The sequence below is a fragment of the Netta rufina genome (genome assembly GCF_964035555.1).
Source record: "Netta rufina genome assembly, chromosome: 1".
In the NCBI taxonomy this organism is placed as follows: domain Eukaryota; kingdom Metazoa; phylum Chordata; class Aves; order Anseriformes; family Anatidae; genus Netta; species Netta rufina.
In genome coordinates, this window is record NC_140123.1 from 172,019,763 (window position 1) to 172,046,026 (window position 26,264).

The 26,264-nt window shown below is 39.3% G+C and overlaps 1 protein-coding gene across 2 annotated transcripts in view; it reads right to left on the reverse strand.

Moving 5' to 3' along the window:
* The window catches only part of MON2 (MON2 homolog, regulator of endosome-to-Golgi trafficking), a gene marked incomplete at its 3' end in the record, with an annotated part of 69,849 nt that extends 43,870 nt beyond the window's left edge, over nt 1–25,979 (reverse strand). For both annotated transcript variants that reach the window (XM_084284396.1, XM_084284395.1), the window contains exons 1-10: nt 25,800–25,979; nt 12,364–12,427; nt 9,169–9,296; nt 8,197–8,328; nt 5,419–5,548; nt 3,756–3,853; nt 3,090–3,215; nt 2,132–2,326; nt 1,246–1,370; nt 763–902 (exon numbers count right to left, since the gene is read on the reverse strand). In XM_084284396.1, the coding sequence (XP_084140522.1) occupies nt 763–902; nt 1,246–1,370; nt 2,132–2,326; nt 3,090–3,215; nt 3,756–3,853; nt 5,419–5,548; nt 8,197–8,328; nt 9,169–9,296; nt 12,364–12,427; nt 25,800–25,910 (1,249 nt within the window). In that variant the 5' untranslated portion in view covers nt 25,911–25,979. The remainder of the gene's footprint in view (nt 1–762; nt 903–1,245; nt 1,371–2,131; nt 2,327–3,089; nt 3,216–3,755; nt 3,854–5,418; nt 5,549–8,196; nt 8,329–9,168; nt 9,297–12,363; nt 12,428–25,799) is intronic.
* Between the last annotated feature and the right edge of the window lie 285 nt (nt 25,980–26,264).

Below are 26,264 nucleotides of genomic sequence, written 5' to 3' on the forward strand. Positions count from 1 at the left end.
ATAATTAAAATATAATTATCTCTTTTAAGAAGGCATGTCAAAAGACACCCTTAGAAATTCTTATGTTGTTTGTTGCTGAGGTTTCTGCTTCCAGAACCCTGGGAATAAGCAGAAAGCCCTTATTGAGATGTGACTACCTGCAAAGGGATTAACAGGAAAACGATTCTTCCTTATGCCAAATATAAATATACTATGTGAAACACCACAACCCCGGCTGCAAGAAAAGATAATTAAGTTTAGTTTCAGTAAGCGACTTTTTTCAGCTTACAGAAAAAGCTTATCCATAAAGCACAGATCCATCTTTTTACTCTTTGGCTTCCTCAGTCCAATTTTGTCCCTAAAAATCCAGAAGAATTTGCTATCACCTCTCAAAAGAGGAAGGAAACACACTATCTAACTAACTTCAGTTGCACACAACCCTCAATGACATCCACCCCAAATCAGACAGAATTCAGTCAAGTTTATACTAGTCAGATATTAGAAATACATCCCTCATAATTTCCCTCAGAAAAGTTGCAAAACAAGGAGCTTGTAGAAGCAGATACAGATAGGTAGGACTGCTACTCTGCTGGCTGTGAGCAGTCCTCTCCATGATACAGATACATATGTAAAATCATTTTGTGTAACAGACCTGAAAACTAGCTTGTCTCGAGCTATCACCTAAATGAATGCTGAAGTGGAGAATTGTATCAAACCAAATAAATTCTAATGTGATCATTACAAAAAAAAAAAAAAAAAAAAAGAGTAAGGACAAAGCTTTACCAGTTTGGTTTGGTGTCACTGATGTATTCCCTGTGCTTGGTACAAGAAATAGTGACTGGATGAAGGACCCCAGAGCATTCACAATATCACGGAAAACTTTTGTGGAATGTTGCTTCATGTCATAGGATTGACAAAAGGACCTGAAAAGTATTTTAGGAAATATAATAAACATTTGACAATTTGGAGACTAAAAGCACATTTTAACTGCAAATATTTAAGTGAATAATAAGCTTCAGTTTTGAGTAAATGTTTCTTTGATGCTGGTGAGACAGAGGGTTTGGAATATACAAATAACTGTAATTCAGTCCTTCCTGGATAATAAGTATTGCCTACTGATTTATACAAAATTATCTTTAATAGTTTATTGTATGTAAATTTCAAGATTCAAGATATTCACGATGTTTTAGGAAGCGTTTTCCACCAGAAAAAAATAAAAAGATTTCTTAAAATGTAAGTAAAAGTGAAATTTGATGTATGTTATACCTTAATAGCTGAGGCTGCACACAAAGCCTGTGAATAGATTCTACTGCAACAGCTCTTAGCCACTGTGGTTTGTCTGCATCCAGAAACTTAACCAGCAATGACAGAAAGATCTCACATTCTGTTACCTAAAAAAAGACATAGTTTATAGCCATTAGATAAAAAATAAAAAGCCTCCTGCAGAACATTTTCTCCAAAAATCTTTTGTTTCATCTTAGGAGTCTCATCTTTGTGCAAATTTTGCACAGGATCTAAAAAATACTTTTACTAAGTATTTACTCAAAATTATGCAAAAAACATACCTAATAATCTGTTTTGCCAAGCTAATACATATGCAGTTGTATTGAAAGAGTTAAATTCTTTAAAGATATTTCAACAAAATTCATAAACGTGCTACAGTAAACAAATGAAAATGAAAAAGAAAAGAGTTTTGTTTTTTTTTTTTTAAAGCAAATACCTAAAATTTGGGAGGTACAGAACAGCTGAACATGTGCTTTTAATGAACATTCTGTAAACAGCTTTAGCAACAGGAATCAAAAACCTCTTAGCAATTATTGTCAAAATGCAGTAATCAATGCTATCTAAAGCCAGAGAAGCAATATAAGAAGATTAAAAAGGTTCCCAAAATCTTAATTGAAAGAAAGTGAAGTATAGAAAAGACAACAGTTAACCTACTCAGAGAATTTGTGTAAGCCCACATTTAATAAAATAATATATGTAGAATACATGTAAACACAAACACACATAAGAGGAAGACAATATTTAGACTTTTCTTCCCTCAGTATAGGTCAACAGTTCCCAGCAGGTAATTAATGCTATTATCCACCACAGTACTAGCATATATCTAGAAAAAAAGAATTGCATAAAGAAAATTTGAACATAATCTTACCAGCAAACTGTAAAACTGCTTAATCAAAACAGAAACTACTCTCAGCAAACGCATACAGATGGGGAAATATGGTTTTTCCACCGGTGCTGGGGAAGATGATGTGCTAGAACCTTGTCTGAATTTGATATTTGGGGAGAAGAGCTTTATAACAAGAGGGCATACCCTTTCTTTAAGAAGAAAACTGAATTCTTGATGCTGAAAGAAAAAAAAAAAAGCATTTTTCATAAATTATAAACAGACACACTTCAGTTGCCTTCAGTAGCTCTGATTATGCATGTTATTTACATTTACTGTTAAGATCAAGTACTCCGAAGTCACGTAAATCTTGGTATAAATTAAAAGCTCATGGAATGAAAAGGAAGAAAGACAACATTTTAAAGCTACCAAGGAAAATGATGAAATCACACAGTCAAGTTCATACGTACACTCCTCTTCTTGTATTTTGCAAATTAAAATAGCCTGCTAAAACATCATTTATTATATATTAACCTTCTTAATTTCTCTAATGTCTGCCAAAATGGGTTACTGTAATATTATGGTGCCTTTATGTATCGTAGATGCACACAAATCATAGTTGTGATTGCTACTTCTTTGCAAGTGTTGCAAAGTTACAGTTTTCATTGAGATACTACAAATTAAATTACAGTGCTGTATCCATAAGTGTCACAAATGATACATGATAAGAAAACACAACTCTGGAGGGGATGCAACTGGCAAAATAAAAAGTGTTACATAGTATTACATGTTCCACAAAATGCACAAAGTATGAATGATAGAAAAAAGTGGACAAAATGCATGCAATACGTCTCTATCAAATAAAAAGAAAAATCAAGCATAAAAGCTACAGGTCCTTTTGAAGGTAGTATTCCCACTAAATTAAAGAGAAGTTAATGATGTGTAAATATTACTACACACGTAAAGAAAAGACTTCCTAACTTTCCCTGCAAGAACTACTCACTTGTAAAAACACTTGTGGAAAGTCATTGAGGACTGACTCAAGAAGTTCAAGGCCAAACGTTCGGGTCATTTCCGTCATACCCACGAGCCAGTAAGGAGCATCAGCATTAACTAACTGACAAAGATCCTTAAAAAGAAATACAATAACATTAACATCCTCTGCACAGTCTTTTACTGTGATAATTTTTGAGTCTACAAAAAAATCTGCTCTCTGACTCCTAGTAATTTTCCCACTTCAACATAATTTTTCCTCAAATATTTTACTTAAATTATTATGAAATAAAAATTGTTTGTTAATTGACTGGTATCCTTGTAGTAATTGTGTTTATTCTTGCCCTCAAAGATATCTCAAAATTAGTGAATTTGCTAAGACAAGAAGATTTTTATTGGTATGATGAATGTAAATTATTATTTTTCATTATACATTTTACATTGCGAAGGCAAATAAGAATCTCAAAGTTAATGCCAACACACATGCTTAGCTTTTCCAGTCGTCCCTCTCAGATACAGCATATCATTGTCAATTACAATAAACACACGTAAGACGGCCTGAAGCTCTGGTTAAGGACCTTACCAATATGCCAACAGCAGATTCTGAGATTTCTTACAGAGACACAGAAGCACCCAATCATAACTGCAAATGTGTAAGTATATGCTGCCCAACTACCTGAAAAAGCATATATGCATCTTTAGCACATGGCTTCAGTGTACTGACAGATCTTCTGTTACTATTTCCTTGAACCGCAGCTGGCTGTTCGATCGTGTCTGTATGAAAACAGAAGTCAGTTTTGTTAACAACGGAACTGTTCAAAATCAAGTACATATTAAGCGTTCTTACAAAGAGACCCTAAAAGAATGGCCAGGCAATTCTTCAACAACTTACCATTTGTAGAGGAATAAGGATTAGATTGAATATCAAATATCACGAATACCAAGTAATTCTTTACAATGCACGTTCTCTTGAGAACTGCTACTGTCATCCATTTCATGCTAGGTAATCTAAGCTACCCTCACTTTATATCATAAAATACTTTAGGTTGGAAGGGACCTTAAGGATCATCTAGTTCCAACTCCCCTTGCCATGGGCAGGGACACCTCCCACTAGACCAGGTTGCTCAAAGCCCCATCCAGCCTGGCCTTGAACACTCCCAGGGACAGCTGCTCTGGGAAACCTGTTCCAGTGCCTCACCACCCTTGGAGAAAATAATTTCTTCCTAATATCTAATCTAAACCTGCCCTCTTCTAGTTTAAAACCATTTCCCCATGTCCCCATGTCCCTACATGTCACTACACCCCCCCGACAAAGAGTCCCTCCCCAGCTTTTCTGCAGGCCCCCTGTAGGTACAGGAAGGCTGCTGTAAGGTCTCCCCAGAGCCTTCTCTTCTCCAGGTTGAACAACCCCAGCTCCCTCAGCCTGTCTCCACAGGAGAGGTGCTCCACCGCTATAATCACCTTCATGGACCTCCTCTGAACTTGTTCTAATACATCCATGTCCTTCTGGTGCTAGAGGCTCCAGAGCTGAACACAGCCCCCCAAGTGGGGTCTTACGAGAGCAGAGCAGAGGGGGGGAATCACCTCCCTCAAGGCCACTTGGCCTTGGCCTCACAAGGTTCATGCAGGCCCACCTCTCAGGCCTGCTCAGGTCCCTCTGAATGGCATTCCTTTCCTCCACTGTGTCAACTGCACCACACAGCTTGGTAGCATTGGCAAACTTGCTGAGGGTGCACTCGATCCCACTGTCCATGTCACCAACAAAGATGTTAAACAGGGCTGGTCTTGATATTGTCCTCTGAGAAATACCATTCCTTACTGAACTCCAGCTGCACATTGAGCCATTGACCACAACTATTTGAGTGTGACCACCCAGCCAATTCCTTACCCACTGAGTGGTCCATCTGTCAACTCCATGTCTCCAATTTAGAGACAAGGACATCATGGGGGACAGTATCAAATGCTTTGCAAAAGTCCAGGTAAATGATGTCAGTTGCTCTTCCCTCACCCCAATGTCCTTTGCAATACTAACCCAAAGACCATCTCTCACAATTTGAAAAAAAATAATTATATATTTTTCATATATATGCATGTATATATATACATGTATATACACACATCTATCTATCTATGTATACTGACTGACACAATGGCTGAGGATTTCATCACCTTTGAATACTAATAAATGCATAAAAGACCTTAAAAATGAATAATGTCTGATTGTTTTTATAAAGTTTATAGATTTTTTTTACTACTACTTTATCTGAAAAAATATAAACATCTAACATGTGTCCAAACAACAGGTTAATAAAAGCAAGCATAGTAAGAAGTACGCCCACCTTTATATCGTTCATCTTCAGCAACCACTCTCTCAAATACAACAGTAACTACCTGTCGCACTGTAGCTGCTGCAGTGTTATTCGTGATATTATCTTTTGTGAAGTGCAATCGAAAACAAAGTACAATTGCCTGGAAAAAAAAAAAAAAAAAAAAAAACACACACCTTACAACACTGTATCTTTACCTTTTAGCTAGAAATCAAGATAGCTGATTGGGGAATATTTTCCACTATAGCTTCTCCAAAGGTTGCCTAAAAAAAAATCTTTAATAACTTTAAATCTGAAGAATCAGAATGTTTATGGATTATCCTAGCCAAAAATCTCTTTAGCAATCCTTCCTAAAAGTAAACTAGAATTGGTATTAAAGACATTATGATGCACCAATAAAACAGTAACTACCATACAGAAAATACACCATAATCACTACCAAACAACTTGTATGAATACTAACGCCAAAAAAAAGACATAGGAATTATAAAGTTAATTGTAGAAAGGTCAGACAACTCCAAAGCTAAAATTGACATAATCTTACACCGTTCTTCTCCTATATTAAATTGCAATAGTTTAACAACCATGTTGGCTGTGCTGCTATTACTCTTCACTAAGGTGTATATTTTAATATGTCACTGTGCTGGCAGTGACCTGAATAGTGTTTCCCATTGGATTTAGTATTACCTCTAACACATTATAATTATTTATTTTATAATTTATTTTGACATGTAATATCTGTATGTGTGGTGAAACCTGTATTTCTTGTTCTTTTGTCCTTATTTCATGTTCTTGCACAAACGTGAGCCACACCCAGCCATGCTCTGAGCCACACAATACGCACAACTTTCCTTTCTTGTGGACTCTGCTCATATGGCATCCCCCTCCCATCTTAGTCTGAAATTTTACAATACATTATACACCTTTAGACTTTCAGAAGACATTGCATGACTGTGTAGTTTAATGTAACTGCAATGCCTATATTGAGGGCCTTTACAAGGTTTACCAGTAAGTTAATTTCAATCAGTCAAGCTGAAACATGAATATGCAATACACGTCTGCCTCATAGTCATTTTCACCAAGAACTTTTCAACACGGGGGGGGGGGCGGAAAATGACACTACTTTCAAATACTTCTCAAAAAAATCCTGGGGGAGGGAAGCAACAAACCAATCCATGATTCTACTCATGTTAAGTAAGACTTATATTTGGTTAATGCAGAAACTCTAGTAATTCCATACCTTCATGAGAAGTATGAAGAAATAAGTAAGGGATATTGAAAAATGTGTTTGGGAGACACACACATATACATGTATATATATTTTAAAAATATATAATTAAGTGAATTAGGATGTAGATGTCAAGAACCTAAGGGAGCAGGAGGAAGAGTACAGAGGAAGGGGAATTAGAATAAACAAGGGACGAAATGTGTAGTGATGCACATTGTAGTGTGGCACATTGCCACGAAAGATATGGGATATGCAGAGGAGAAAGTTACAGTAGTCTTAAACAGCAATTGTCTCCTGAATTCAAACCTGGTAAAACAACATTATTGCAGGTTGCTAAAGAACATCTGCTACCCAGTTAAAGAACAAGAATCCCATTTTCTAAATGAATTCCATTTTCTTCAAAAATGATGTTTCTGCCCTAGAACATAGCATCTAATTTCGAAAATGAGCATCATTTGGAACAAAAGAAACAAGATGGTGATAAAGAGCCTGACATAGTTTGCATACTCACCTCAAAATGAGCTGACTGACAAAACCTTCAGTCTTCACTAAGTTTCTATTTGGTATCTATTTTTCTATTTAATTTCTATTTTTTCATTTACATATTATTTTAATTTTCTATTATCATCCTGTGTTCAGCAGACATTTATAACCTGGCTTTGTTCTCTTTTCATGTTTTTATTTTCCTTGTTTAAGTATATTAATAATGCTTTCAATATCTACACATTTAACAACCTGGGTAGTTATTTCTCTAAAACTTGAAGCAAAGAAAAACTGAAATCACTCCAACAGAACATAACACCTTAAAAATATTCTTGAATTCTATTCTCTCAAAAAAAACTCATATCTCTCATATTAAACTGACACACTGAATGCAGAGCATAACAAAGACAGTAATTTACAATGGTTTGTTTAAAAAAAAAATCTTCCTTATGCTGGAGAGAAAACAAATAAAATGAAGTCTAGAAAAGGGACTTAAACAGAACTTTACAATTCACAGGTGGGTAAATAGTGTTGTTCCTCATCTTGTAGTTTATGATTAAAATGATCAGTATACTTACTTTTTGTCTTAGTTGTAACATAACATCTGAAATTGTATAATGTTTAAAATTTTCATAATGTTATTTCAGTTCAGACTGAAAGAGCAGTAACTGAACTACCTAGGTAAGAGATTCAGGCCAGAGTGGGGGGGCAGCTTCTTCTAATATTTGCTGCAGTAGTGCCAACTTACACTGTGCTATGTGCTAATTTCACAAATAGAAAATTTATAGATATAGAAATAGAAAAGTTAGCAGATCAGAAGAATAAGCATTAGTCCAGTGTTTTTTTATTTTAAGTCCTCATTAGGTCAGGAATTTGTTGTTGTGAGGAATTAAAAAACAGACTAAAAAGAAAGCTAGAAGAAATTCTGTTTCAGAGTCTAAACATAAAGCCAGTAGATAAAACAGAATCAAGATATCTCCCTCTTCTTCTATTATTTTCAAAAGCTTCATATGTAGAATTTCTCCCTGTTTTTTTCCTCTTGGATATAAGTACTCTAATTGGCAGTAACAAATTCTTACCTTAGACAGTGCTTCATCGTGCACAACTGTATTTGTTGTTAAAAGTACAAGAACTGTCTGAAGCAATTTAAGTTCTTCAAGGCTATTTTCCATCAGTTGCCAAAGCATATTAATAATGTTTCCTGCTGCAGCCTACAGAAAAACATTTTGTGCCAATAATTAATATGTTTATATTCTATTTGTATCATGCATACACACTTAAGAATAGCACTCTTGTAACTGTGTATCATAACTGAATTTGTCTGCTTGTCTATGCCATAGGACTACATTCACAATATAAAGCTAATTTCATTGTCACAGTCTTCACAAAGTATTTTTTTTAATTGACAGCAGAAATCTCTTAATTTTTAGTCCAAATTAAAATAGATACTTTATTTTCTATTTGGAAACGTAAAAAAGACTGTACAAAGGCATTTACCCTCAAAATTCATTCATATCAGAGAAATATCAGTACAATTTTATACTATGCAAGCACAACCAAAGATATATTTTTTTATTATTTTCACCAACTTCCTACCACACTCTATGTGCAGTACCATAATATATCAACTGACATTTAAAGTTGCAGGAAACATACATCCATTTTATTTTATTTTTGAAAGCAATATGTAACAAACAAAATATATAGCTTTATCACATTCAGCAACTTTTATGGACGTAATCTGAATTGTGATGTTTATGAAGGACCATTCCATGTTCCATTCCTGCACTATAAGACTGCAAACTAAATAAGCCGTTTTGAACATTCATGAGTTCCTTCTATAAATTAGTATTTTCCCCACCACTTTTTTTAATAGTCTAAATTGTGGTTTTCTTTTAAATTACAGTTTTTATAATCTAAATGAGCAATATAATTTGCAAGCTATGTTGATTGTAACAAAAACAGTCTCCTAAAAAAGTATTCACCATCAGGCTGGGGTCAGTATTTCTCACATTGAAATATTTATGTGTTTATATGAAGATTGACCTTACCTCTGAAACAACTTCATGGGACATGAGCCTTTGGATGGCTGCTAGACAAAGCTGAGTGATCTTTGGTTCCTTTGTTCCACAACCCATGAGAAAAGGCTGAACTACCTCTGAGCTGTTCTCTTTCAACGCTTATGAAAAGAGATATGGAAGCAGTCAATTTTTAACACTCTGAAGAATACAAAATTTGTTAATCATACCTATTAACAAAAAGCAATCTCCAGTCTTGGAAATTTGGGAGTTACTTTTGCACCACAGGGAAGAAAACCAACTGGCTGCCAAAGCTCACCTCCACAGTGACCCCAATGCTCTAATTCCAAGCATCTTCTCTCTCCTTTCTCAACATTTTGCCTTTCTTAGAGCAACTTTCTCTTTCCAAATCCAAAATGTTCACTTAGAATCCATTTGGTTTGTAACAAACAGTAAGGTCCTGCCTACTCCAAAGCTCTCTCCGTCCACTCTCCTTCTGGTAGCCTTTTCCTTCTGCTCTGTGCCACCTCAGAACCAAATTCAGAAGCAACACAATGCATGGCACAAAAAGTACCAAGTTCTCAGAAGGAAGAGGAAGAACAAAATGCCATCAATAAAGCCAGAGGAGAAAGAGACTCAAATGTTTGTATGCTGGATACACACACCTGGCTGTGAATTCTTCAACTGGTGTTTCAGTGAGGAATGGCAGTTTCTTAAAATGAAGCATTTTCATGAGAAATTATGAGTTTCAGGATTTTAAGAGAAAAAAAAATGCAATTAATGTAACATTCCACATACGTTGTTGTTCATTCATGAAAACTATTGGAAGTTCAGCTGCTCATTTCAGATACTAAAAATTTCCTCACAGCTGAAAACTGATTGTGTTCTTACACTGAATGTCATCCAATGTGTTTTAGTCTATGTGTAATAATAAACATACATTTATGAAAAAACTAACACATTTTTAGAGCACAGATCTTACCACAATCAAACAAAACATACATTCCCACATAAAAATGCAAAAATGATCAAGTAGGTATTATACTGAACAATTTGAAGTTTGGTTCTCATGAAGGTTTTTTATAAGGATCACTACAATCGACTTGAAAAAAACGACACAAATATCAGGGTAAAAACTACTAAAACATATTTTAATCATATTTTCAACTGAAGTACTAGCACATGACTAACAAATTTCTTTGAAAACAATAGATTAAAATAGATTTTTTTTTTGTTACGTAGTAGCTCTCACAAGGTAATACTGACACATAGACAGTCCATAGTCATGTCAGACTTTTCATGTCCAGCTGACAGAGGCTGACTTTGCACCAAATGCCTCACCAAAGACAATTAAAATGTGAACACAAACATGAATGAAGACATAATTTTAGGCATCTGTCGGTGTCTAGTGTGAACAAGAGAGCTAAGCTGCCTCTAGAGCCCATGACACATAGCTGAGAGAGCTTAGGAAGCTCACGCTGGACTGGATACAAAAGCTTCCTTACTCATACAACTTTCCGACTTGCCACCACATCAGAAACTGACAGAAAGAAGAAAGCAAATATTTTAAAAAGATACCAAAAATCTTTTCTATTTAATATAAGATTTCAAAATCATTATTTTAAAATCAAACTTGGTATTTTTCCTATAATCCACTAGAAGCAATCTCACAACAGGACATATATAAGCATTTTTACTTTATGAAGATGAAATAAATGTTTGGTCAATCTAGTTTGGTACCAACTGCTACATCAGTTTCAGTCTTAAAACATACAAAAATGTTCTTAATATCCATTTGTGCTTCCATTTCGCTATACCAATTATATATATTTTATTATTATTATTATTATTATTATTTGTTGTTTTTTTTTTTCTCCTAAGAGAGGACAACAAGTTACATCAGTGACCTCAGAATTCCAGCAAGTTAAGCATGTCACCAGACATAGCGTTAGTTCTCTACTGTCATTGTTCAGGTTTTTGTTTGTTTTGTTTTTTTTTTTTTTATGAATGAAACAAATGCTAACTACATTCTAGCTCAAACCTTACAAATGAAAACTAATGACAAAATTTGACCAACTACCAGAAGGTGTTCCCTCCGAAAGATAAAAGACTGCCAATCCATGCCCCAAATCAATAACCTTTTGCATCTCTGCACTTCGAAATGAAGATTAAAGACAAACAAAACCAAAAAGACAAAAAAAAAACAACAAACAAAAAAATCCTTGCAGGATCACAAACTAGCTTTCTAAAATGTAAAGATCTTTATGGAGTAATATGCCGAAGAACGTTGCTACTTCCCAAATAGCTACCTACAGAATTCCCTTGTTCATTTATAGATTTTGATGCATAGCTGACATTACCTGGCATAGCTTTCCCACTTATGTCAGCATTCATGACAGCAGGAAAAACAAAGAAAATAAACAAATAAAAACGAGGCATTAAGGTGAAATATTGAAGGATGGGACTGCTACTTCAAATAACTCTAAAAATTGCCTCCTTAACAATATCTGATTTACATACCTCAAAAGAAACAGCTTTACACCTATTTCATTTGGACCTTTACAATAATTTAGCTTCATAAGGATTTTGACAACAGCTAGGGTAGACACTCAGGCATATAGGGGTATTCAAATCTGGCCAAAGGCTTTACCCAGCAATTGGTAAGAAGCCATCGATTTACATACTACTTAATACAGCTGAAGAAAGTCAAGAGATACTGTTTTAAGCACTTACAAAGCTGCAACTCTCCTGTCCCTCAAGGCAATGGTACATCTCAAACTGGATGACCTTGTCTCAGATTAAGATGGATTTTTGCCTGCCAGGTACAAGTCTCCAAAGGCTAGACTCTCACAGCAAACACACAGATGAGGATCACACTGCAGAACGCTACACAGAGCTCTCAACAACAGCTGTGGTGAACGTAGACAGTGAGTAAGATATGGAGAATGTGAAGCCTAATAATTTCATGTTATTTTTCTAAGTGGATAATTACTTTTTGTAGAACCACCGCTGAAAATGGAGACCTTTCTCAGCATCAATATAGCTTGAGCATGATAGAGATGTAGAATTTTTCAACATTACTGGATTTTTTTGCTAGGTGCCAACAAGCACCACTGATGTAGCACACACTAAAAGGCATTTAGGATTATAACACGTAAGAAAGACTCATCTTTAATGTTTTGATCTGTAACCCAAGTTTATTTTTCCCATTGTACTGCAAATAGTTACCTGCCAAAATATCAGTGTTCCGTGCAGCTATCGTTTTCACTTTTATTATTCCTGATTCAGCAGCCTGTAGGGCAAGGAAAATAAGTAGTTTAGATGCTATTTCACACATCAATATCTGCAAAGAAATAAACATATAAAATAAATAGAAACGTACAGTCTCAGAGAAAAAATATCTCTGTAGTGTTTTCAGCAAGCAGCACTAATGTAGAATTGAAACTCCTTTCCAGAATTGCACAGAAAGGGGTATAATCTGTGGGGTAGATATTTTAGAAGACACTGTTTTCATTGTATTATTTTTCCAGTATTATTTTTCCACACTTAAATTCTACCACTGCTCTTCAAGCCAGGCAAGAGCATTTTTGGTTTGAAAGCAAACATTCTTACTAAGATTTTTGGAAGGAAACCCAACTTCCCATGCACTTTGTGTCCGGAATTCCCCATAAAAATTAACCCCACGCAGCAGCACGTCCAGCTTCTACAAGCCTTCCTAACAATATTCAGTTCTGGCCGCCATGCCACACCGACAGCGCCCTGACCTCCCCACAAGCACTACCTGAAATCCCAGCCAGACACCTGGGCAGGAGGGATGTGCGTGGGAGCTGAGCGCTAGCGCCGCACCAAAAGGCAGAGCCAAGAAGGTCACATAGCACCACGGGTTATCAGTAGCTCCCCACTTAGCCTCCATGAACACCCTCCAGCGTAAATCACTGAGTCCTGTTTCCTAACGCAGTCAAGTCAAACTGAAAATTTAGCACTGATGCTTGCTTTCCCTTTCAAAATTAAGATTTCTGGCAAGTTTTACGTAAAAAAAAAATATATATATATATACCAAAATACACTGCAAAAAATGGCTCCTGTCCATTTTTTGTAATTCCATTAATGCATCTGAAACCTCCGGAAACAATTAAAGAAATTTCAATGAGCACACTGTGCACCAAAAATAAATGCAACTGTTTTTCCCAAACGATAGGACACATGCTTCTGGAGAATATTTTTCTGCCAAATTTGAGAGTACACTTGCACATTCGAACACAGCTTCATGTTTCTGTGTACTTTACACACTAAGCCTTTCCACTTTCCTTCCACTGTTCAGGGAAGTGTGCTGTCACTGTATGAAACCAAGTAGAGAAGCAATCCATGGCGGTAGATACATGAAAGTGAACGTGTATGCAGTTCTAGCAAGCAGTAACATTTCCCCTCCATTGAAACACTGTTCCAACGAGATTTCCCAAAAAGCCAGACTAAGATGACTGCATAAACGCAAACTCAAGTATTTTCATTACGATTTTGTATTTCTCAAAGGAGAAAAAATTTAAAAATGGAACTTAAATTTCCAGCACTTACTTTGTTTCCCAACATAACCATAGGAAGACTATACGCAGCCTTACCACCACTTCAACACACTTGTGAAATTCCGGGGAATTCCATAAGCTTCGTTGAGCAGTGTTTCTACTTAAAAAAAATATTTATAGAATAGTATCAACAGTGCCTGAAGTAACAGGCAACACGCTCAAATGAGCACAAAGCAAGATGCAAATAGATCTTCCACATAATTAAAATGAGGAATGCCAGAGACTATTCTCATTTATTTCAATTATGTTAACTTAATGTGTTGAAGTGTCTAAGTTTTAAATCAATCCGTGTTCTACTTTACTTATAAATGTCAACTAATGGGGAGGGGGGGATCTTGTCACAACAAATTGCTCTTGTTCATTAATATGACGGATTCGTCACAGTCCAACTTCAATTATCTTCAAACTAAGCCTCATCACATCTACTGCTAAGTGATTTATTTCTTGCCAGTATTGACAAATTCCCTCTGAATCAAACAAACAATGAGTTTGCCACATGCATGGCACCTTCACATACTCCAAACGTGGCACAAAAAAAGGAAAAAATTGATTTATAACAGCACGTCTCTCATTTATTTGTGTGTTACCTTTCATGTAAAATAGCATAGATTTAAAAAAAAAAAAAAAAAGGTAAAACAAAACAACCAAAACAACAGGTGTTAGAGCTTTTACTACTATAAATATGACAGCTTTTCTCCTTAAATACAGGAATTTCTGTGATTATCTTGGTTATGCTTTCTTTTCCCATTTCTATTTAGAATTCCAAATCAAATTGTTTACAACTGGAAACTAACTACGCTGCACACAACCTATTAAAAAAACAAAACAAAACAAAAAACCACTCCACTGCCCTACATATGTAAAAAATAACCACATAACATCTACGAAAAAGGACTTTAGTTGAATAATAAACAATAGAAATAATGAGACTATAAGCAGTTCTCTGGCTATCCTATACACATCGGTATAAAAGTGCACTTGGATAGCCTCAGTTTAACTTGGCAAGAGAAAAGAGGTGTTAATAATAGGTACTATGTTTACAAATTTACTCCAGTTTGAGCATTACTGCAGCACTCTATGGGTGACTGCCCCATCAGAAAAGGACACCATAAAAACACCAATCAGGGAGACGGCCAGCACCAACCTGTGCATCTACTGGTGTTAATGCAGTTAATCCACTTTCATGTAAACATAAGGCATCATTTTTTTACAAGTCACAACTTTAAAAGTAACATAATCAGAGTTTCTGTTAGCACCACAATGAACAGCAGTCTAATGAGCAAGTCAAGTACCTTTTAAGAAGCAGCAAATACACACATAATTCCTGCAATGTAAAAAAGCTCAAGTGCACCTGAGAATTTCAATTAATTAGATTTCCAGTTCAACTACCCTAATAACTGAAATGAACGGAAATCAAATGCCTCCAATGCCCAATTGCCACTGTTGGGTTTTGTTTTGTGTTTCTGGTGTACTGGAAAACTGCAAACTGGAGCACTCAGTTTGGGCAGGAGAAATATCAATGAGGAGCAGAGATTCAAATGAATCTCTTCTGGATACTTTGATTTGCTTCTCAGCAAATCAGTCTGTAATCTCACAGCAAAATCCATCAGGATCCTCTGGGCTCAAGCACTTGTCCCACCATCACTTTGCTTCCTTGCAACTTGCCACAGATTTGCTGATTGCCTGGAAATCACCTTTCCCCAAAATCCAAGGCAAGTAGAGAATTTATTTACAAAAATCAAGGGTGTAAGAGTTTCTCAGATCCAAAACTCCAGAAGAGAGGCCGTAAGGAATAATGGCACGCAGTGCCCCTGAATACATAACTGTGTAATTGTTTAGGGTGGAGGGGTCACTTCTCACAAGCAAAACCACCGTAGAAGCCCTGCTGCAATGTGGCAATGCAGGTGAGCAAGGTGGGATGGGATCTGACGGCACTTCGGCTGCTCCACAGTGATCCCCACACTCTTACTCTGGTGTAAGTGTGAATAAGCTACCCTGCCTTCACTGAGAAACAACACCAGTTGGCTACTTTTCCTAAGAGAAAGACAAGAAATTGTAATCCTGACTCTCTTTCTCATCAGTGGCCCCTTTCCCTTGGTCTTTTATGTTTCAGCAATCTTTAAAAGTTTTCAGAAAAGATTTTTAACAGGTTTTATGAAGAGTCAACTTGCTGATCTTCAAAGAAACTGGCGGCTCACAATTACAGCCAGAAGTCAGCACCTTTTTTATTTAAAACTTAAAGTGGTATCACCACACAAACAGCCAGGCAAGTACTAATTTCTGCTAAGGACTGATTCAGCTTTAAATATATATATTTTACATGAGCTTCTCATTGGATAGTATTCTTACCAAAACACTATAAACCCTCAAATCCCCACCACAAGTGCACTGAATGGCTATCGATGTTTCGATTATATGCTCAGAGCAAACTGTTGTCTCCAGAGATATCAAAATTGCCACCCAAGTTTTCGATTCCTCTCTTTTGAAAGGAAAAGCGTCCAGTGCTTTCAGGTATGATGGCCTGTGTTGGCATTCACATCATACTGTTTGCAAACCTTTTACTAAGATTGGATGAGAATAATGTGTGTCATTACGGTCACTTTCACAGTCATTACGTGAAATAAAAAGAGCAATTTTTTCCTCTCTGTCGCTTTTTGCCTTTCTAACCGGAGCACTAACCCTATACCCAATAGCTTAGATAAGAGATTCTCCTGCCTAAAGTGCAGTTTCACATCAATGTTATTCCAGCTTGCTTTGCAAGAGCACATTCTGGACCATTACTGCACTGCACAACTATTATTTGGAAAAGGACACGCACACAAAAAGCTCCACAATAAACCAACCCCATGAGAGCACTCGAGTGTACCACTTCTGTGGGAAAAAGCACTGTACCTTCCTTCCACGTTTTTATCCTCCTCCTCAGCAGTACAATCCCTGCTCAGACCCTGCCCTTTCACACACACTTACTCCATCTGTGATTTAAACTGGTGAAGTTAGTCCTGGTCCGACAAAGACTCTCACAGGGAATTATTATATTGGACGATTTCATGTGCTTGGATTAGAGCTTGCTCACATTTCACTGGTTTGGAGCACGGGTACAGCAAGGCCTTTAATGCCATCTCCTATAGTATTCTTATAGTCAGATCAGACAACAGACAGTAAAGCAAGTGGAAAACTGGCTAAACGGTTGAGCTTGAAGGGTTATTACAGGTGGTATGAAATCCATCTGGCAACTAGTTACTAGTGGATCTCCTCGGGGACAGACAGTGGGGCTAATGCCATTTAACATCTTTATTAGCAGCCCGGGTAATGGAATAGGATGTGCAGACAGGTATCCACTCCCATATAGCAGAAGGTGGGTTTCCATTCAAAGGAACCCAACCAGGCTGGTAGGAACTTCATGAAATTCAACATGGACCAACACAAATTCCTGCACTCGGCAGAACAGCCCCACACACCTGCAGAGGCTAGGGGCTGACCAGCTAGACTGATTCTCCAGCTTTGCAAAAAATAACACAGGGTCTCGGTGTACAATGAAGAAGATCATGAGCCAGCAGCAAGTCCTTGCCACAAAGGTGGCCAACTGCACCTTGGGCTGTATGAGCAAGTGCTGCCAGCAGGCTGAGGGATGCAGTCTCCCCCTCGCTCCTGCTCTTGTGAGAGTGTTGCTGGAGTACAACGCGCAGCTTCGGGCTCCCCACGCAGACACTGACATGATGGGGTGAGTCCAGAGAAGGTCTACCGAGATGGTCAGGGGGTGGAGAATAGTATATGAGGAGATGATTGAGAGTTGCATTCGTTCAGCCTGGAGATGACAAAGTTAAGGGGAGAGCTTGTTAATGCCTACAACTCTTGTTAATGCCTACAACTACTAATGGGAGGCTGTGGACAATGTGCACCTGTTGCAATCCCTGCTCAGAGGTGTACATCACTGGATATATGTACAAGAAAAGAAAGAAAGCAGGTAAAACTAAAAACAGTAATTATTTCAAGTCATTTCTAATTCTGTAATTCTCACACAAGTTTCTCACTATAAATTGAGGACTGCATTTCAATAAACCACTTTCACTATAGCAAAACCTTCCTACAAAAGCAGCCGCAGCTAGTTTTTCAACTTTAACTTTGGAATCTGTGATTTGTATGAACCATTAAACAGCCCTCATTAAACAAGAAGTTATTATGAACTTGAAAATGGAAAGTATATCACCTTTATTTCACATTTAGAGACAAGAAATTGCAGCAGATGGTCAGTCCCTATTTATATACAAATTAATTTCTTTAACTGTTCACACTTAGCCTGGAAATAAAATTGTTCTGGTTTATTCTACATCATGATCTACTAGTGCTCAATGAAGGCAATAATTAGTTTACATTTCCAGCCCCAAGAACAGGGACTATGGTTGGAGATACCAAACTAATTCATGCTAGACTTGACTCTGCTCAATGATGGTGTCAGTCTCAACTACAGGAACTCCAACGCCAAGAAAAGAATAGGAGCACTACTTGATTCTACTATACACTTTCTCCACCAATTCAAGATATGATATTGCAGATTTTTGTTATTATTAACAAAAAATTTCAACTCCAGTTTCCGTGCAACTATGTTAGTTGCCCTGATGTTAGAAGTAGCTATTTCACTTGACTGGAACCGTTACTCCTCTGGTCCATCAATCTTCTGAAATTGTCAGTTTGCAGCATCAGCAGCCAACTCGGGATCCTGAAGGTTAATCAGCAGTAATGCCAGGAGAGGTGCCAGCATTATCTAAATTGCTTCAGAGATGATACCTCTGGAGGTAACTCACTTGACGTGAACGTAGAGGTAAAGATAATGCAATGCCAACATTTTCCATCAGGAGTTTTCATTTGACAATCGAAATACACCTCAGCTGGAAAGCCATCATGTAGAAATCAATAGAACAAATCAGAGCGAATAACACACAACAATCCATTACTGAACAGCAATGATGGAGACAGAGGTGAAAAAAAAACAGACAACCAAGACTTGACAAAGAAGAAATACACCTAGTTAGCAACAAATTCTTAAGTTACACTTCTCTCTTGCACAGTAACATAGAATCAGGATTTACCCCATATTTAGTTTTGTATTGTAAGTACAGATTACAGTAATATTACACCTATATATAGTGTACAGACATCTTCACAGTGCCCACGTCAAGCATTCATGCGTTTCTGAGAGACCCCTTAAGTAGAACACAAGTGACTATAAATCACTGGAACACAGCACTTGAATTTTCATGATATACTTTTGTCACAACACTCATCAGCACATGAAAACCTGTTTCAGAGGTTTAGGAGTTTGAACTTGAAGTTCAAGCTAATTCTGCCTTCAGCTTGTCAATCAGAACAGACCGCACTAGGAAACCTCTGAGGCATCACCGCAAATAGGAGATTTGATCACCTAGTCACAGTGACGGCTCTTTGCCTGGCACCTGGTGAAAAGAAACAACATTTAACATTTTGGGCTCAGGCTCAGAGCTCGAGTCACCAAGTATTTCCAATTTCTGCTACAGGTTTCCTGTTTAGTCTTCAGGAAGCCACGGGATGTAGGCGGGGATTCAGTCAGGGATGAAGGTGCACAAAATTTAAGCATCTAGACTTGCACTGCACTGGAGATGGTTTAAGGAGAGGCTTCAAGAATTACAGAGCACTCAGCTGGGACTAATCCAGCTGACCCCCTAGGAGGGGCTCTGTGCAGACACCTAAGCTTAGACCTTCGTATCTGAGACAGCTGCATGCAGACGGAAGGCCCATGCTCTTCTGGACTACCTGCAGGAAGCCAAGCAAGAAATATTGTGTGGCAAAGACACATGAACGTGTTGGTGACAGACTAAACCAATCCCCTGGCCATGCTCCACTGACCGTATCTCCGTAACAGAGAGACCCTGCACAGTTGGTGAAGGGAGCTTAGACACCCACAGCTAGGCACCTGCTTTGAAGTCTACCTTGAAAAGCTTACAGATAGACTGAGGCACGGAAAATACTGCTCGCATACTCATTCATTAAATTGCAAGGTATTACATGATGGGGGAAATGGGTCTATAATCATAGTGCCAGCCATTCTTGAGAACATGGTATTTCTTATCACAGATTGAAATGATGATATGAAACTTCAAATTTTCAAGTATTGAAACTCAGAACACATTGGAATAGATGGCAGTCCCCTAGAAACACAGAGGTACATTTTTTAAAATAATGTTGAAAAAGTATTACTGCATCTAGATCAATATTGAAGAAAAAAAACATTGCAAAATTGATGGATCCCAAACATGAAGCTGACTGAAGTGGCAACTGGTAAAGGTTAAGCATTACAGAGGAAACGTAGGAAATATCAGCACTCACCTGTTGCAAGTTATCAGCTCAGCTACTGGCTGGCAACCAAAGAATGCCACAGAAAAATTTCCAGTCACATGCACGAGACATATGTTTGAGTGCAAGCTACCAAATTTTGACAACATGCATTTTACAGCCCACTTGCTCTATTTCAAATGAACCTTCAAACTGTTAGATAAGTGAATACCCATTAAAGCAAACAAAAGAACTCTATAAAATGCTTGCATCTTTCCAAACTAATGCCGTGAAGACATGAAAATTAACCGACCTTGAAAGCTCACTATAGTTTAGGTTCCCTGCGGACTGTAACTTCAGAATTATTTAATTCATTTTAATAGCAAAATAAAGCACAAAACCCAACAACTTCATTACTACTGTAGGGAATGGTCTATGTACAAAGATCTGTTCTTTGCCTGGTCTGTGTGGCTCTTGCCTTTTTACTGCAAGACCAGCATGAACACAGAGCTCTCAGAAACCCATCAGTGCTCGCAACGCATCAAAGTGCCTCAGAGACCCACATCACAAGGCATCCCAGCACGCCGCTTTCTTCCTCAGCTTCCTCTGATTTGTGTCCTGCACTACATTCAACAAACTTTCTGAAGTGTTGTTACTGTTACAGAACAAGCAAGTTTTAAAGTTTGACCATTAGCTTTTATTTTAAACTGTTCCCGACAGCTGCCTTAGGAACCTGAGTATCCCTTCAACCTTAACACCCACTGAACCGCTCTGCATCTTTTTAACATTTCCATTCTGCAATACAGATGTGGTTTCATAGTTACCCACTGACATCAGAGAGACTCCCTAGCAAGGCAGGCTTCCAAACAAATGTTTTGGTCTTAGCCCTAAGATGTGCTCATTATCAGCGTTTCTTTGCAGAAGCAGATGGATTTAACCCAGCGAAGGGAGCTGCCACGTGGATCTCGATGGGCAGGAGCGGACGACAGGGAAGAACTGCATGAACTAAAGCTGTGTTCATAGGACACAACAGACAGCCCCTCAGAAAGGAGAAAAAAAAAAAAAAACAAAACAAAAACATACATCTATTTGCTCAGCAATTAAAGAATTTTAACAAGTTTGTTTTATTCAGAAGCTTCTCAAACCCTTTTAATTTTCACTCAAGTAACCTAATACTGTTGGTTGCCTGCAAGTAGGCTTATTAATAAAAAGGAAAACGAAATTGCAAAATTGGATTCTGTTATTTTTCCTAGATACAGCAGATCTATTTACAACACTGTCCCCAAAATACTTCAGTATGCCAAAGGTGTACAAAACCCAATAAATAGTTCAACAACAGCAATTCTGCTCCATCTCAAACACAGGTCTGGAAGAGAAACAGCACAGAGAGGAGGATATCAAAAGCTACCTTTCAGGAGTCTCTGGAGGGCACTTCAACTGACCAAAGTATTCAAAGGGTAAAAAAAAGAAATGCTGCTCTTCCAACAGCCACATAAGGCCGAGGGGAGTTGAACAGTATTCCTTTTCCAGACATACTGCTCCAAATTACAAAGCACGCTCCTGCCCCACCAGGCTGCCAGTCCTGCTCTCCCCAGCCCGCCTGCTCCCTCCCTTCCCACCAGGGCAAGTGTGTCCATAACTATGCAGAGCTGATCAGATTTGTTAGCTATTTACATGTATTTACTGAAAAAAAAAAAAAAAAAAAAAAAAGCTCGGTTCACTTAAACAAACAAGCCAACCTACTTCAACCTAGCAACTACGAGCTTAATAAGACCTATGTACCAAGGCGTTAGATATGGCTGAAACAAATCTGGGCTTCAGGGCGACTAGAACTTTTAGCATGCTTATTTTCCCCCTTTCTGCTCACTTAACTTCTGCTTAATAAAAATATTTTTCCTAACATTTCTAAAGTTCCTCGCCATGTGAAACCGCTTACCCAACTCAGATGCAACTTACTGAGTATTTTCATCCAGTACACAAATCAGTACAAAATTCTTATTCCAAAAGTTAAAAAGACTTGTTTTACTCAGGTTTTTTTTTTTTATTTTTATTTTTATTTTTTTTTTAATTCAGCCATGAAGTACATCACAGAATGGTTTGGGTTGGAAGGGACCTTAAAGCCCACCCAGCTCCAACCCCCTGCCATGGGCAGGGACACCTCCCACCAGACCAGGTTGCCCAAAGCCCCATCCAGCCTGGCCTTGAGCACCTCCAGGGATGGGGCATCCACAGCTGCTCTGGGCAGTCTATACCAGGGCCTCACCACCCTTACAGTAAAGAATTTATTTCTTAAATCACAAAGGATGACAGCACAAACTCTGATAAAGCCAGCTTACCGCATGCCCAGCACAGGACACCGAAAGTTCAGTCACTAACAGGTTGAAACAGCCTGTCGAGCTCTGCAGGGGTACCACACACTTCAGTCCAGAGTCAAAAGCTAAGCACTGCAATGCTCTAACACGGAGCAAAGTTTAGAGCCCAGAGTATTAAAAACAAGAGAATTAACGGCTACACAATTCTGTTCTCTAGGAGAAATGTCAGATTACTTAAGATAACAGGAGCGTGACTGATGCTGGTACTAAAGACTGCTTCAGCCTCTGTAATTTCAAACTCCAAAGATACTGCTTAATTCACGCTCGCCCTGACAGCTTCTCTCCCATCCCAGGCTGGCGTCCACTTTTACAACTGGGAAATGGAAACAAATTGTGAAAATAAGAACACGTTTTTTTTTCCAGCAGCGTCATTCCTTGTACGTCAGCCAATATAAGCAGATTTGGCACACAACAGATGTAACCAGCAAATCACTCTTCGGTCACCGTGTATAACTTTCATGCTTGCTGCACTTCTGTAGTCAGCGCTGATCTGAGGAAGTATCATGCAGGACTTCATGCACCTATCCAACAGAAGCAGGTGAGAACACCCAGCAACGAACAGATGAGGGTCTGGAATCAAGTAGTAATCACTATTTGCTGCACTCCCAAGAAACAGTAAGACTACGACATTAATTAGTCCCCAAATATTGCCAGCAACAAAATTTCAAACCCAGGGATTCTTGGTGGAGCTCACATTTTACATCCCAAGTGACATCGTCTGGGAAAACCAACTGTTGTGCTCACAGGCATGATTTGTCACACGGAGCAAAGATGAGGTGTGGACTCCATTTGCATGGAATAATAATGGACGTACACTCCATTATTTCTTAATTAAAAACAATATGCTAACTAGAGGGAAAGAAGTTTTCCTCATAATTGTGTCATGAGTTTAACACTGAGAGGGAGAAAATACATATATAAATTCAAGGTTTCTTGACAGATTATCAAACTGTCATCATCAACCTTAGAAGCTACTGTTAGGTGATCAGACTTACAACTACATGATTTCCACATAAATACGATTTACAAAAACAAAACAAAACAAAACAAACAAAAAAAAAAAAACACAACTTTACAGACTCAGAAGTAATTGAAAACTAGGAGATGAAAGAGCTGAAAACAGTGAAGAGCTCAAGTTCCATTTCCGACGGGGTTTGAGACCTTACTTCAGTTTTCTAACAGAGGATAAGATCTCAATGCTACAGACTTCAATAGCCGTCCCCTTCTGCTGGCACGCCCCAAAATCCCATAAAGCTCCTCAGCTGTGTCATCTGCCTGCCTGTTCAAAGAAACACTTCATGGTGTTTTGGTCTCTTTGTACCTAATAAATACAGCATTAGTTCTTAATAACATATGCATTAGAAGCACCATGAAAAACTGAAACCTAAAGCCCTACTGAATTAAACAGACGCTAAATCATTTGAGCAACAAGTAGGCTTGAGAACTACACCACTACTTTTATCAGCAGCAAAACTGTCAGCTACATTCACTTTGCAGAATTTTAATAATATTAATAAAATAAATGAAGCAGACATCTGTGATTTCAGAAATGGGTGACAGTATCAAATAGCTGTGAGCAAAGCTTTAGATTCCCTCAGAGACTGAAAGGACCATCAGAAGCAGATTACCTGCATCAAGTAGCTATCAAATGTAACCAGCAACTACAGCAGAGCTCAAACCTATAGAAACACTCCTAGCCCAAAATTAAGCTATGACAGTAGGACAACTTTACAGTGTTACACGGAAGCACACATATTAGCTGCAAGGTAAGCTCGTAAACTACACTGGAGGCGGTGGTTGTAAGAACAGTCTAATTACACTGAAAGTATAAGCTGAGATTATAAATAGTAGAAATTTACTTTAAAAAGCCTATGTTTAAATGCAGTTCAAAAAGCTGGTGCTGTTCCAAATCAGTTGGAAGAGCATGCCATTCCTCTGATGGCTCTAGCCAAATCTAATCACGAGCAGAACAAGTGCATGTAATTAAAATACCTGTCCAGCAGTTGCTGTTTGAGAGGAAAGAAGGATATTTGTTCCCTGAGAGGCGGGGGGAGGCTTCCAGACGCAAGGAAGTCGGAGCATTTCCTGCAACCGCTGTGCTGTCCTCCTGCAGGAACTGCTGCTCACCCAGACCTCCACAGGAGGCCACGACTCAGAGCGGCACAAACTCCCCCTCTCTGCAAACACCTTTCTGCACTGTTCTGTAAAGGAAGCCTACCTGAACTCCAGGCAATGCAACAACTTCATTCAAAACACTTCATTAACAAAGTAAGCAACACAACTTTCCGCCGAGGTGTAAACAAGAACACTAAAGTCATACTTGCACGTGAACTGTAAGTGTGCTAAACACAAACCAGGAACTGCACGTGCAGTGGCTATCCTTACCCACAGCACAGCAAATATCACAAAGCAATGTTAAAAACACTAAAGGATTATCTTGCCCATCCCCTTCATAGATCTTGAAGACAGTAAACATCATCACAGGAGGTAAATTTGTTCAGAGACTGAACAACTTCTTTGGAGTCCCACAGTAGCACGCAGGAGACTGTGGATGAGGCACCCCAACCTGCCCCCAAAACACACGCAGATTTCTGTCCAACTGACCGCCACGTTTCTTGCCTTCGTATGACAACACACTATTCCTCAAATCACACGGGCAGTCCCCTGTGACTTATAACCACAGGTATCATGCTCTGCTACGGTGCGTGTGCCTCCGAGCCTTTCCCAGCGAGCACGGTCCCTTCGTTTCAATTCATCTGCTGAAGCACGTAATGCTTTACGGGACATTAAATACGCTATCACTTAATTGGAGCGACCGTCAGATTACAGACATAATTACTTTCTTCCAAACTGGCAGAGGCTTTTTAATATTTTCCCAGTTCCCTTGTGGTTTCAGGGTATAACCCCAGTCAATATATCAGCGTTTTTCCTTCAAAGATATTTTCCAAACCGACCAGTGACCGACTGGGAAGGAGCTGCGCTGCCTGCGTGCGGAGAGAGCCACGCAGTTAGGATGTATGCATCAAACGAGGGGAAACTGGACTTCTTCCCTCTGCTCCCAAGCACCCCTCCTCCTTCAGACCCCTGACCTCAGGATGCGAGCCGGCAGCGAGCCGGCACGGGCAGCAACTCTGACAGCTGAGCCCGGGCTCCGTGGGCTGCGGGCGGCTGCAGGGGGCACCCCCAGACCCCTGCCCGCCTCCCCCCGGCGACAACACCTTCCCCGGGGCCCCCTCCGGGGGTTTGGGGCCGGAGGATGCGAGGCCGCCAGCCCCAAACTTTATCCCCGGGCTCCTCCGGGGGCCGCCGCGATCGCTTCCCCCCGCCCGGCGCCGCCTCCCCCCCCCTGCCCCCCGCCCCCTGCCCCCGGCCCGCGGGCGGCAGGGCGGGCCCGGCCACTCCTCACCTCCTTGACGGGGGGGAATTTCTTGCGGCACTCGAGGCTCAGGCCCCGCAGGTCGCCCTGCATGTTCTCCAGCAGCTTCTTCACGGCTTCGGGGCTGCTGGTCCCCGACATGGCGGCGCCAGGGCCGGGCGCTGCTGCTGCTGACGGGGACGGGGCAGCGCCTGCGGCTCCGCGGCCCCGGCCGACACGTCCGCGCCCCACACCGGAACCCGCAGCCGCGGCCCCTTCCCTCCCTCCTCCCTCTTTCCTTCCTCCTCCTCCTCCTCCTCCTCCTCTTTCTCCTCCTCCTCCTCCTCCGAGCCGCCGCCTCCCCGCTCCCACAATGCCGGGCGCCGGCAGCGCGGCGCGTCAGCCCGGGGGCGGGCAGAGCAGCGGGCCGCGGCCTCCTCCCGGCCGGGAATTTGAGGGAGTTTTGAGGTGTTTTGGTTCAAACGCTGTCCCCCGAAAACACACGCAGCAAGGTGT